Raw genomic sequence first — 12472 nt, 5'->3', positions numbered from 1 at the left:
TACTCTGTACTTCGATACCTCTGACTTTATGTACGACTACGGCCTGATCCTGACTAAGCTTTACGCACTACTGTTTGTGTTTACATTAGTACGTTACCTCATCATGTATCAGCGTGATCATACTACTATCATTTGTTTTTATCATAAACAATCTACATGTCAACATTATGGAACTTTAATCTCTTAGGATCTCAAAAAAGAGATACAGGAGCAGGCACTGGGAACCACTAACTGTAGTACACATTAGTCTGTAAATGGATGAACATTCCACTAAAAGACGCAGTTGCCTGCCCAGACAACCACTGGGTAAGGCTTAAGTGCGTATACACCTTTGATGGATGTCGCCCATCGGCACCCGATTCCCTTGGGCGACATCGCTGGGCTGCACAGACACGAGTCAGCTGTGTAGCTGGCAACGCTCTGTGTTACTATACCAGGGGGTGGCGGATGGGCAACAGAGCGGCACGCAGAATTAAGTTGAACATTTTTGAGAGTAAGTTGATCCTCCAGGCATATTCCTTGTGGGTCGGGGGGCTCTATATACACGTCTGATTATCTGCTGAGGCAGTTGTTATCAGCCGCCTTAGCCAACTTTAGTCAAGTGTGTGTCTGAGGTTTTACAGAGAAGAGTAAAACTCATCTTCATTTGGGTAGGAATCCTCATGAAGTCCACAGATGGGTCACTCTCCAGAAAATGGTTTGTTTGGGCACTAGCATAGTGGACAGGGAGTGAGGCACTGTTAATTCTTCTTTAGCTTTATTCAGTTAAACACGTCTCTGGCCTTGGAAAACTATCTGAATGAATAGATTTTTAGATGTCTAACCTTGTATCTGTTCTAAATGCACCTTGGTTGTATCCAGTTGTGAGTGTACAAGCCTAGATTGAGTTTGGTGGCAATGGGATTTTGAAAGCTGAATCCTCTGAATCCTGGTTCCTAGTATTCAGTTAGATTCTAGTTCTATCACTACTGTTTAGTTGAGAGAATCTTCCATTTTATTGACAAAGGTGGATCGTCTTCTTTAGCAGGAATGTGTAAAAGCATTATTCATTGCCATATCATTTTGTGAATGCGGTTGGTGTTGTATTGTTATTGTGCTCCCATCACTGTACAGAAAAAGAATGGGTTAGTAGATGAATGTATTAGTCACAGTTGTATTTCACTTTGAAAACTGTTATAAACTTGTTGAAGTTGTTGGACTCCCATTTGCAGAAAGCTGTCTAAACATTGAGTTTATATCCATATGTTTAATTCTTGTTTTTCTCTTATTTCAGGAATATAGATAATGGGCTGTGTGCAATGCAAGGATAAAGAAGCAACCAAACTGACAGATGAAAGAGACAACAGTTTAACACAAAGCTTAGGATATCGCTATGGGACAGACCCCACTCCACAGCACTACCCCAGTTTCACTGTGACCACCATTCCAAACTACAATAACTTCCATGGGAGTGCAGGGCAGGGACTTACAGTCTTTGGTGGTGTGAATTCTTCATCACACACAGGAACATTACGTACAAGAGGTGGAACAGGTAAGATCATCATGCTGCCTATAACGTAATAGGCACATTGCTGCTACTGCTTATGGTCTCTGTTAGAGAGCCTTTTAATTGTACTTTGTAGACTCATATACATATACTGTATATAATGATTTTTTCACAGAAGGAATTAAGAGCTTGCTGTTGTTGCTGTAAAATTGGAACTCTTACTTCAAATACTATTGCAATAAATTGGTACCAAAGATGATCAGACGTACCAAAATGGTCCCCATTTACTCTTACAGTGTACCACACATTGCAATAGCAGATAATTTAAACATCAAGCCTTATTTGGAGCATGCATTTAGAGTCTTATGGTGGCCACACACATTACAATTTTTTTTTTTTTCGATTCCAAAATATAGATTTGTTTTCTCGCTCAAATGAAAAATTAGACTCTTGTAACCAATGTACCACACACGTATGTTTGATTTTGAGATATATATATATATATATATATATATATATATATAAATGTGTATAAGGTGCCCTGAGCCATCGGTACTATGTATAAAGGCACACAACACAAACAGCCTTAGAAAATGTACCTTACATGGACACATATATTCATTATTTATTTTAATCTACAACACTATGGCCCATATGCAATTCACTTTTTCACCTGAATTTTCTCCTAGTTGATATTTTTCAACTTGTAAATAAAATGCCTTTTACACCACCAGCAAGCAAACAAATACTCAAAATAATTTGAACACTACTTTTTCACCTACTTTGTGTTACTTTTTCCATTGCAAAGTGCTAAAAAGTTAATTTAAATTGAAAATGAAAAATTCTCCTCTAAAAGAAAACTCAGGAGAAAAAAGTGAATTGCATATGGGCCCTTATTTATTACATTGAAGAAATACATTCTATCGAATGTGTCACTTTGACAAATAAAGTTTCTTTATTCTTGAATGTAAACCTAAAATTAGGTTGAAATTACTTTCATATAACCCACCACACACCATTCAATTTCTGACAAAATTGATCTGATTTTTCCAACCATTCCAATTGATTTTAATTGAGAAAAACAACCATTTCCATCAAATTTATCGATGGGGGGAAAAAATTATCTCAATTCTTTCCCCACAATCGATTGTTTTAATCTAATTGGGTAAAATCGAACAGAAAAATTGTAACATGTGTGGCCACCATTAGCCATATAGGGAGCTCATACACCATGCATCTTAACCAATTTTTAGGAAGCCATAATTCCAGCTCACACCATTTACACAGTACAAATAGGATGGGTGGAAATCAAGGAGAGAAGATGATAAGCCTGACCATATCCCTTGCGTAAAACACAACTGACTAACAGATTTGCACTCATCTGCCAAGGGCATTGCATGGATTTACCTAATGGAGGAGCTAGAAAGGTGTGGTTCAATCAGCAATTACTCTTTTATACAACCAACAGAACCAGGGACGTAACAATAGACCCTGCAAGGGATGCAGCCGCAGGGGGGCCCAGGAACCACAGGGGGCCCCATCCTGAGAGACTGACAACTAAGGGCAAGGAGAGGAAAAACAATCTGTTCTCTGCACAATTGTTCTGCTTAGCCACTGATAACAAATCATACAAAGTTTTGTAGTCAAAGATTTGTAGAGAGTTCCTATTCAGAGTACAGGGTAGGGGGCCCCATCCAAAGTTTTGCAGGGGAGCCCTGTGATTTCTAGTTACGCCTCTGAACAGAAGACTGAAACTCATGCACTATTACTTTTTCACAGTCAGAAATAAATGTACTGCTACCTTTGTTTAAAAATAGGAACTCTAGCTACAAAGGTGATTAAACACACCAAGATGTTTACCCACTTTGGTCACTAAACAAACACTATACCAAACGTAACACTGATTAGGCCTCACCACTTTAGCATCTTCCACAGTTCTTATGTGCTTACATGATGCCTGCTGGAATGGACATCAGGGGGAACAAAATTTCATGCAGAAATATCAGCTGCCCGTTGTTTTTGGATTTTTCAGTAATTTAGTGTACTGGTTAAGGGCTCTACCTTTGACATGGGAGACCAGGGTTCGAATCCTGGCTAGGGTCGGTACCTATTCAGTTAGGAGTTCAAGGCAAGACTCCCTAACACTGCAGGTTGGCCTCCTGAGCGCGTCCCAGTGGCTGCAGCTCTTGAGCGCTTTGAGTCTGACAGTAGAAAAGTGCTATACAAATGTTTGGATTATTATTATCAAACTGCAGTCTTACTACTTTTATTAAAAAGTAGTAGCTACACCGTTGACAACAGCCCTGCATGGTGCATCATAGAAACCTCTGCTGATTTCACAATGCTTTGCCTCCCAGTGGCCACTACCTCCACTGTTACACAGGGAGCTTAGTGGATGTAGCACTCAAGCCTTCACTTTGTATAAACAGCGAAAAGGGGGCGATTGGCAAATGTTTCATGCTTTCTTCTAGAGATGGTTATGGGAGGCCACTGTGATGATGTTCTACCCGCCTTTAGAAGACAGAAAAACCCTAAGGGCTCATTTCCACTACTACGTGATGCAAATGCAGCTACCTAACCGCATCGCACCACTTCTGCCGCCGGCTGCATCACTTCCGCATCTCCCGACACGGCTGCGGGCGGATGCGGCCGTGCGAGAATCTGCAGCATGCTGCAGATTCTTGGATCGCTCCGCACCGCTCCGCACAACATGCACGCTGTGGAAACTCTATCATTGCTGTGCATGTGTTTCAGGACACCCGCGGTGCGATGCGGCTATGTAGCCGCATTGCACCGCTCCTAGTGGAAACGGGCCCTAAGTGCTGGTTTAACTTAATCAGTTGCTGTCAGTTATAACTGAATGGACAATGGTGTGCAGCCCAGGTAAAGGAAATGTTTCCCTATGGCTCATATTTGAGCTACACATTCTAACTGAAAGCTTTTTCATAGTGAACTGCTGCAGAACAACTGATCAGTTAAAATGTATATGCATTCACTGTAAACCAGCCCTGACTAGATGCTCCAGTGCATTGTTATGTCTGGAGCCTTGAAGGTATCTAGTGCTACAGGGGTTTCTGAGTTATGGGGAACCCTTTATGGCACTAGTCTAGATGAGAGGACCCGACAGGAAACTTCATAGACCAATGGCTGCTCTCTGTTTCTGGCAATTTGGTCGCGATCACTCATTTGTAAGAAATAAGGGACCCAGCGGTAAACCCTATCCACACCACCAATCAATTAGGTTTAGTAAAAGCTGCGTGAGGGGAGGCGGTAGCTGATTTGAATACCGTGCCCAAAGGCCATGGACAGGGGTCCTAGTTTGCAATTTTAGAGTTTGCATTTGCTGCTTGGTCCCCTACAAATTAGTGGTCATGACCAAATTGCCTCAGCAGTAACCGAAAGTTGGTCTAATAGGTTTCCCACTGGGTCCCCTTAACTAGAATAGACAGTCACAGTTTAGGTATGGTGGCATAGGAAATTATTGTGTAAATGTGCTGCTAAGAAGAGGGAAGGAAGTGTCAGTAACGCACACTTTTTGGGTTAGCTCTGTATACAGGATAGGGTGGTACATTGTGAATTTGTATTTTGGATGGAGTTGAGTTCTGTAGCAGAAAAGATCAATGCTATGTAATTAAAGAGTGGCATGGTGTGCACTGTATGCTATCAGCGAATAGAATAAGGCTGTTTTGCAATGCAGACAAAATCCATGTAAAGATTTCCACATGTGCACAGATGTTTTAAAGTGATTACTGGAAGAGACGCTGCATTTTTCTTGCACTAGACAATGCTGTAAACAAATGACTTCTGTCTAACCTAGATAGAATGAAATATACATGTGGTTCAGGAGGAATGCAAATGTGATAACTTGACTGGTTAACACATTCAAGAATCTAGTCTTGCCTCATTATTAAACTAATATGAACATGACAAGTTTTAAACCTTTACCTACAAATTGTCTGCTGTCTGTGCTTATGATATTCAACTGTTTAGTTTCAAAGGTTTTTATTATAGTAAAGCAGATTTGAACATGAGATACATCTTCATCATTCCTCACGCAGGGGGCGTATGAGAGAAAGGCAAGTAAGAACAAAGAACAAGTTAAAACATACTAACATGTATAATAGGTACCATTGACTAAATGGGTAATTAGGTCATTAAAGCCAGGTAATGTATTATAGGCAGGAGTAAAAAAGAGCATATGCCAGGATTTCTTTACTACAGTTAAGTAAAAAATAATAAGTAGCGGAGCCCCCTATTGTCTGCGTAGTCAACCCAGGGGGACCATGTGTTAGTAAATTGTATTAGTCGGTCCTCCGTAACTGCTACCATTCTCTCCAGGATCATAGTTTTGTGGACCTTATCAATTACATGTTGTAAAGAAAGAAGTGAGTTCTTCCAGCGAGAGGCTAAGTAAGTTTTTGCAGAGTTTACTATATGTTGAATTAGCCTATGGGCTGGGTGCTTAACATTGTTAGGTTTGTCACCTAAAAGGAAGACAGTAGGCGTAGGAGTGAAAGGAGTTTGGAGGACTGTGGATATTAGACCAGCAATTTGTGACAAGAAGTTTACAACTAGTGGACAGGACCACCACATATGGGTCAAGGATCCTTTCGCACCGCATCCTCTATAGCATAAGGCGGAAGCTTGAGGGAAAATACTTGAGACTCTCGCTGAAGTCAGATAGGCTCTATGGAGGAGCTTAACATTAGTTTCAAGCGTGGAAAAATAAAGGCTTCCTTTCATAAGAGTCTCAAAACAATGGGCCCATCTTTTTGGGGTTTGATGGAAGCTTAATTCTGCTTCCCATTTCTCCAGGACGGGACCCATAGCGTCTTGAGCCCGAGTAGCTAATAGGTTGTAAAGGTACGATATGATTCAACCTCCTAGAGGGGAAGAATTGCAAAAGTTCTCGAAGAATGTATATGAGGAGTCAGTAGTTAGGTGACCTATAGAAGACCAATAGTGGTGGACCTGTTGGAGATGGAAAAATTGATGTGGTCTGCAGGAGAGGGTCTCGGATAGGATAGTGGGATGAATTAACTTCCCAAATCTTTGAAACTTAATTAGCTTAGTGTATTGGGAAGCAGCCAGCCATGAAAGGTCAGTAGTTAGACCCGGAGGAAAGTCAGGGTTATCGAATAGGCATGTAGCCAAGAAGAGAGTGGCTTGCAGTTCCAAAGCGTACCTATACCTCTTCCAAATTTTAAGAGTATGTAGGGTGTAGGGGGAGTCCAGGAGAAGGCTGGCAAGATGTGGTAGCGAAGACCAAACCAACGCCTTTACTTTGTGCGGGGATAGGAGTGCTGATTCTAGGGAAACCCACAATGGAGAGTTAAAGCCAACCTGAGTAGGTGGAATATGAGCTAACTGAGCAGCAACATAATAGTTATAGATGTTGGCAACTGCTGGTCCTCCTGCGTATTTAGGGAGTTGCATCCTTTTAGAGGATATACGTGGGGGGTGGTGTGCCCAGATAAATTTCGAAATTTCCCTTTGGAGAGGGATCAGAGAATCCTTTGGGACTGGTATAGGAAGGACCCTAAAATAATATAAAATTTTAGGGAGTAGAGTCATGCGAACTGAGTGTATTCGCCCACTTAGAGATATTGGTAGCTTAGCCCATGTAGTGAGCATGTTTAGGAGTGAGAATAGGGGGGTGTAATTTAGCCGGAACATGTCTGCTGGGTTTTTAGATAGTTTGACTCCTAGATATTTCACAAATTTAGGTTGAATATGGAACCCAAAACGGGAGGCTAGCTCAACAGTAATTGAGTTGGGAATATTGCAAGGGAGGATTTCGGATTTTGTGATATTTAATGATAGCCCAGAATAGTTCTTAAAAGATGATAGTAAATCTAGTAAAGAGGGTATTGAGGTAATGGAGCTAGTTAGGGTCAGAGCTAGATCATCAGCGAATAATGAGACTTTATAAGTACGCTGGCCTATTCGGTAACCCTGAATATCAGACGCCTGCCTGATTTTGATAGCAAGAGGCTCTATACATAGTGCGAATAGGGCTGGGGACAGGGGACAACCCTGCCTAGTTCCTCTTTCGATTCCTATTGTAGAATGACGTGTGGAGGGTAGCTTGAGGGAAGCAATTGGGTTAGTATATAAAGACTTAATTGCTTGGAGGAAAGGGCCTGATATGCCGGATCTTTGAAGGGCACAAAACATGTAAGGCCATGACAAGGTATCAAAGGCCTTCTCGATGTCAAGAAGGAGCACTGCTAGTGGGTGTTTAAGTCGGTGTGCATGATGAATTATATTTAACAGCTTTCGGATGTTGTCAGTGGCTTGTCGTTGAGGTATAAAACCTACTTGGTCTTTATGGATAAGGGACTGCATCATTTTATTAAGGCGGGATACTAAAATTGAAGTAAAAATCTTATAATCAGAGTTTAATAGGGAGATTGGGTGATAGTTAGTGGGGGTCAATGGATCTCTCCCAGGTTTTGGGATAACAGTTATTGAGGAAGCTAAGAATGCGGAGGAGACTGCTGCACCTTTAAGTATTGCATTAAATAACGAGGTGAGGTAAGGGATTAGAATTGATGTGAATTTTTTGTAGTATAAGGCCGTGAAGCCGTCAGGGCCTGGTGCTTTGTGGTTCTTTAAGTGTTTTACTACTTCTTCGACTTCTTCTTGGGAGATGGGTGTATTGAGAGAGCTAACTGAGAGAGGTGAAAGAAATGGTAGTGGGAGGGTGGAGAAAAAGGATTGGAGTTCTTGGGTTGTCGGAGGGGTAGGTTGGGTGTATAGTGTAGTATAATATTGGAGGAATCGGTCGTGGATTTCGTCAGGATTACAGGACTCCCTGCCATTGGTGAGTTTAATTTTTCTGACACAATTTATTTGCTGTTTCTCTCTGAGTTTGGATGCTAGCCATCGATCGGGTTTGTTGAGCAGTTTATAACAGCGAGATTGGGTCCAGTGAAAGGTTTTCTCAGCTTGGCGAGAAAGAAGGATATCAATCTGCATCTTTGTATCCTTAATCAATTTATAAAGATAAATAGAGGGGGATGTTTGATGTTCTATGACAAGTCTGGATAGTTTATATTGGAGGTTGCGTAGTGATTCTGAGTGCTCCTTCTTGATTCGAGAGGCTATCCCAATGTACTGGCCTCTGATATATGCTTTGTGAGATAGCCAAAGAGTTGATTTAGCTATACCAGGAGTATTGTTAATGTTAAAGAACTCTGTAAGGTGTTGAGATCATTTATAGTAGAAGGGTTGGTGAGCATTGCCTCATTTAAACGCCAGGAAGGTTTAATAAATTTAGGTGTTTGTGAATCAAACTGAGCCATTACCATGTCATGGTCAGACCAAGCACAGGGTACATGACGTGCATAAAGTAAATTAAGAGTATTGTTGGTATTGGTGAAGATTAGGTCAATGCGTGAATGCGATCGATGGTGAGGAGAGTAGTAAGTGTATCCTCTGTTGTGCCCATGAAATTCCCTCCACACGTCAACCATAGATAGGGATGCAATCATTTTATGAAGAGCTCTAAGCTTGTTTAGAGTTAGCCTATAATCACGAGAGGTAGAGGAGTCAATGTTGGGAACAAGAACGACATTGAAGTCACCACACCAATAGAGGTGATCATAGGTCAAGGCCAAAAGGTGATTGGTACATGCTGAGAAGGTGGCTAGAGGATCATTTGGGTGAGAGTATGAAGATACTATACATATTTTTTTCATTTGGAGGGAGCCTATTAGAATAAGGACCGTCCCAATTCATCTGGAATAACCTGTTCTACTTCCAGTGGGAAGGAGTTGTGTAAAAGTAGAGCAACCTCTAATGTTTTCCTGGAGGGAGAAGAGGCAAAATATACTTGCCTATATTGGGTATGAATGAATTTCGGGAAAGAGGATTGCATAAAATGAGTTTCCTGTAACGCGATTATGTCAGGCTTGTGGGCCATATAGTCCTGCATGGCCTTGCGTCTTTTAGGGGGGGAATTAAACCCCCTAACATTATGGGAAATTATTCTGACCATGGAAGACAGTGGAAAAAATTAAGCTAATAATGCAGACATCATGGCATAACTTTGCTAGGGTTAGGAAGGCTAGACCTCTAATTATTATTATTAGATTTGGGTTTGACCTGGTACCTTGAGGAAAAAACAATAGCATGTTAGTAAAACAAATAACAAGAGAACATAACCAGAGGATAAAACTCCTCTTCAGATGATTCACAGATGTAGGGGACCATATTAGTGATACCCACATGCGTGAATCTGAGAATGGGGACAGCATAACATTCCTTAGGGATCCCGAGGCTACATTGAGGAACAGTAACAAAACCTATATCAAAGTAAAATAGCGTAAAAGGACAGGTTTTTGGTAATGAATTAGCCAAAAGACTTATAGGAAGAACGGTGAATATCAATAATATATAATCACTAAATCGGTACAGTATTAGTTTGGAAACGTAGAGAAAACTTATAGCAAAAATGGTGAGTATTTATGCCCAGAGTAATGTCCGGTCCAGGTGAGGACACCCCTCTCATCGCTGGAGTGAACAGCATGGTATGTTATGGAAAAGGGAGGGGGGCCACCTAGTGGTAATATTGAATATTATAGGGCAGATACTCATAGAGTTCAAAATATGCTTCCAACATGGAAGAAGTTTGTAGAAAAAATGATAATAGTTAATCTTAAAGTGAACCGAGCATCATTTTTAACACCCAGGGCAGCTCTATACCAAATAAAAAATGCATTCTAAAAACGTGGTTTATTATTAAAAAAAACTTTAATTTTACCTCATTTTTTTACATCTAAGAGTTAAATTAGCCACTTTGTCCGACCGCAAAGGACCTGCGGTCCCTGAGCAGGAGATGGTGAAAACAGATAAGAAATTACCTCTTTAGACTTAATTGACCACAAACAAACCCCCATTGTACTTCAAACAGAAAACATCAGTTACAGTTGAAGAATGTCACACCTAGCCTGGATAACACCACTTGTAAAACAGCAGGGGTTGAGCTTCTGAACAATGTCAGCCCTTGCAGCTATTTGAAGCCAAGACCTGCTTGGATCCCTTTAATGCAAGTTGAACATGAAAAAAGTAAAAATAAGTCCTAAGGATCAGTCAAAAATGAAAAGAGCAAACGGTTAACCATACCAAACCTGTCCATGATCATATGGATTGTGAAGAGTGAGCTGGAGAGGGTGGTGAGGATGGATTCTCCGAGGGCCGTCGGCGTCTGCGATTAGTGACCTCCGTCCAAACTCTGGTCGGCCTGGGGGAACTTTGAGGAAGCGAAGTCTGGTCGTGAGGCGGTAGCTGTAGGCCGCATTGACCCAGGGCAAGGTGGGCCTCGGCCAGTGATTTACATACATAGCTCCTTTTGTTGTAGTCGAAGCACAAAGAGAAGGGGAAATCCCACTTGTATTTCACAGAAGCTGTGATAAGGGCTTGGGTCGCGGGCCTCATGTCCCTCCTTCGTGCCAGTGTGAGGGGAGACAGATCGGCAAAAAGACGTACCGTGTTAGGGAGGTCCGGGAGTGATGATAGAGGCCTAGCTGCAATTAAGATGGCGTCCCTCATCTACTCATGCTGTATCTTTAAGACTATGTCCCAGGGAAGATCCGCATTGCGGGGACGTCTTAGGGCTCTGTGGATGCGCACTATCCGGAGCTCTTGAGGGTCATGCTGTGGTAGAATAGCCGAGAAGAGATTTAGGGCCATTTCCTTTAGTTCCGTAATGGATTCCGGAACCCCGCGGATTCGTAGATTTGCTCTCCGGGACCTGTTTTCAAGGTCTTCGAGCTTTAGTTCCATGGCCGAGATCTTTTCATCCTGGTCGTCAAGTTGGAGCTTGTCTGCCGCTACTGCATCTACTAAGGAGTCTGCTTGCTTCTCAAGCGTGGCCACCCGCTCACCCACTTCCTTGATTTGGTTGGATAGGTCGCTTACCGCGGCTGCTAGTTCCCGTTTAAATAGCAAACTGATATCCTTGTATAGCTGTTGGGATTGTTGCTTTGTGAGGGGGAATTCTACTGCGGATTGCGGCGACTCAGGAAGACAGTTGGGTGAGCTAGGCCCTGATGAGTGAGGCGAGGAGGCCGAGGTCGTGGCGGCCATCTTGGATCTCGTGGGAGCAGGCCCGAAGTGCTCGGTAAGTTTATGTTGTCTGTTTTGCTTCTTTGGAGCCTCGGGAGGTGGCGGATTATCTTTCTTTCCTCTCCTGGACATTGCCTGATCGGTAGTAGTTGTAGCAGGAGGGAAGTTGCTTGTAAACGAGGCTGTGAGAGAGCTAATTCAGGATCCCGAAGACGGAGCTCTGCCAACTAGCGTCTGCTCATGGCGGCTCCGCGCATGCGCCCCCGATATTCAACTGTTTAAAGGGGCACTATGGTTAAATTCTTCTATTTTTGTCACTTTAACATAAATATTTGTTTTTGCAGCAATGTTATTGACATTTAATGTGGCTGATTGTTTTTTGTTTTTTTACACTGGCAATATCTAATTATTGCTAATGAGTCACGTCAGAAGATTTACCTTACTGACGCCACTTCAGCATAATCCATTTCGTTGTAGGAGGCATCTGACGTTTGTCTGTTTTGCCGTTTGTTTACCCCCCTCTGGTCCGCTCAGTGAGGATTATTCCAACTGTAACTGCACACTTTGCGCAGCTACTGAGATCTGTGCAGCCACCGTACGGCTCTATACTTTCACGCTGAGGCCCCTTTATTTGAAGCTGGCACAGTGACGGACACCTATTGTTGTCCGTTGCTGTGGTAACCAGCAATCGGCTTTTCAAGTGCGCACTCTGCACAGACAGCCGCAGCGTAATATTGCACACACAAGCGCTATTGCTGTGTTCTGCGCTGTACGGCGGCTGCACAGATCTCAGTAACTGCACAAAGTGTGCAGTCGTTGGAATAATCCTCACTGAGCGGACCAGAGGGGGGGGAGCAACAAACGACAAAACAGACAAACGTCAGATGCCTCCTACAACAATATGGATTATGCTGA

At 42.4% G+C, this 12472-nt stretch overlaps 1 protein-coding gene across 2 annotated transcripts in view; it reads left to right on the top strand.

The window, feature by feature from the left end:
- FYN (FYN proto-oncogene, Src family tyrosine kinase) overlaps positions 1-12472 on the top strand; it is a 316221-nt gene that overhangs the window by 219538 nt on the left and 84211 nt on the right. For both annotated transcript variants that reach the window (XM_068231316.1, XM_068231315.1), the window contains exon 4: positions 1274-1531. In XM_068231316.1, the coding sequence (XP_068087417.1) occupies positions 1285-1531 (247 nt within the window). In that variant the 5' untranslated portion in view covers positions 1274-1284. The remainder of the gene's footprint in view (positions 1-1273; positions 1532-12472) is intronic.

Source organism: Hyperolius riggenbachi, chromosome 4 (genome assembly GCF_040937935.1).
Source record: "Hyperolius riggenbachi isolate aHypRig1 chromosome 4, aHypRig1.pri, whole genome shotgun sequence".
NCBI classification, from domain to species: Eukaryota; Metazoa; Chordata; class Amphibia; order Anura; family Hyperoliidae; genus Hyperolius; species Hyperolius riggenbachi.
The sequence above is the reverse complement of the archived record's forward strand: the minus strand, read 5'-3'. Positions and strand labels throughout refer to the sequence as shown.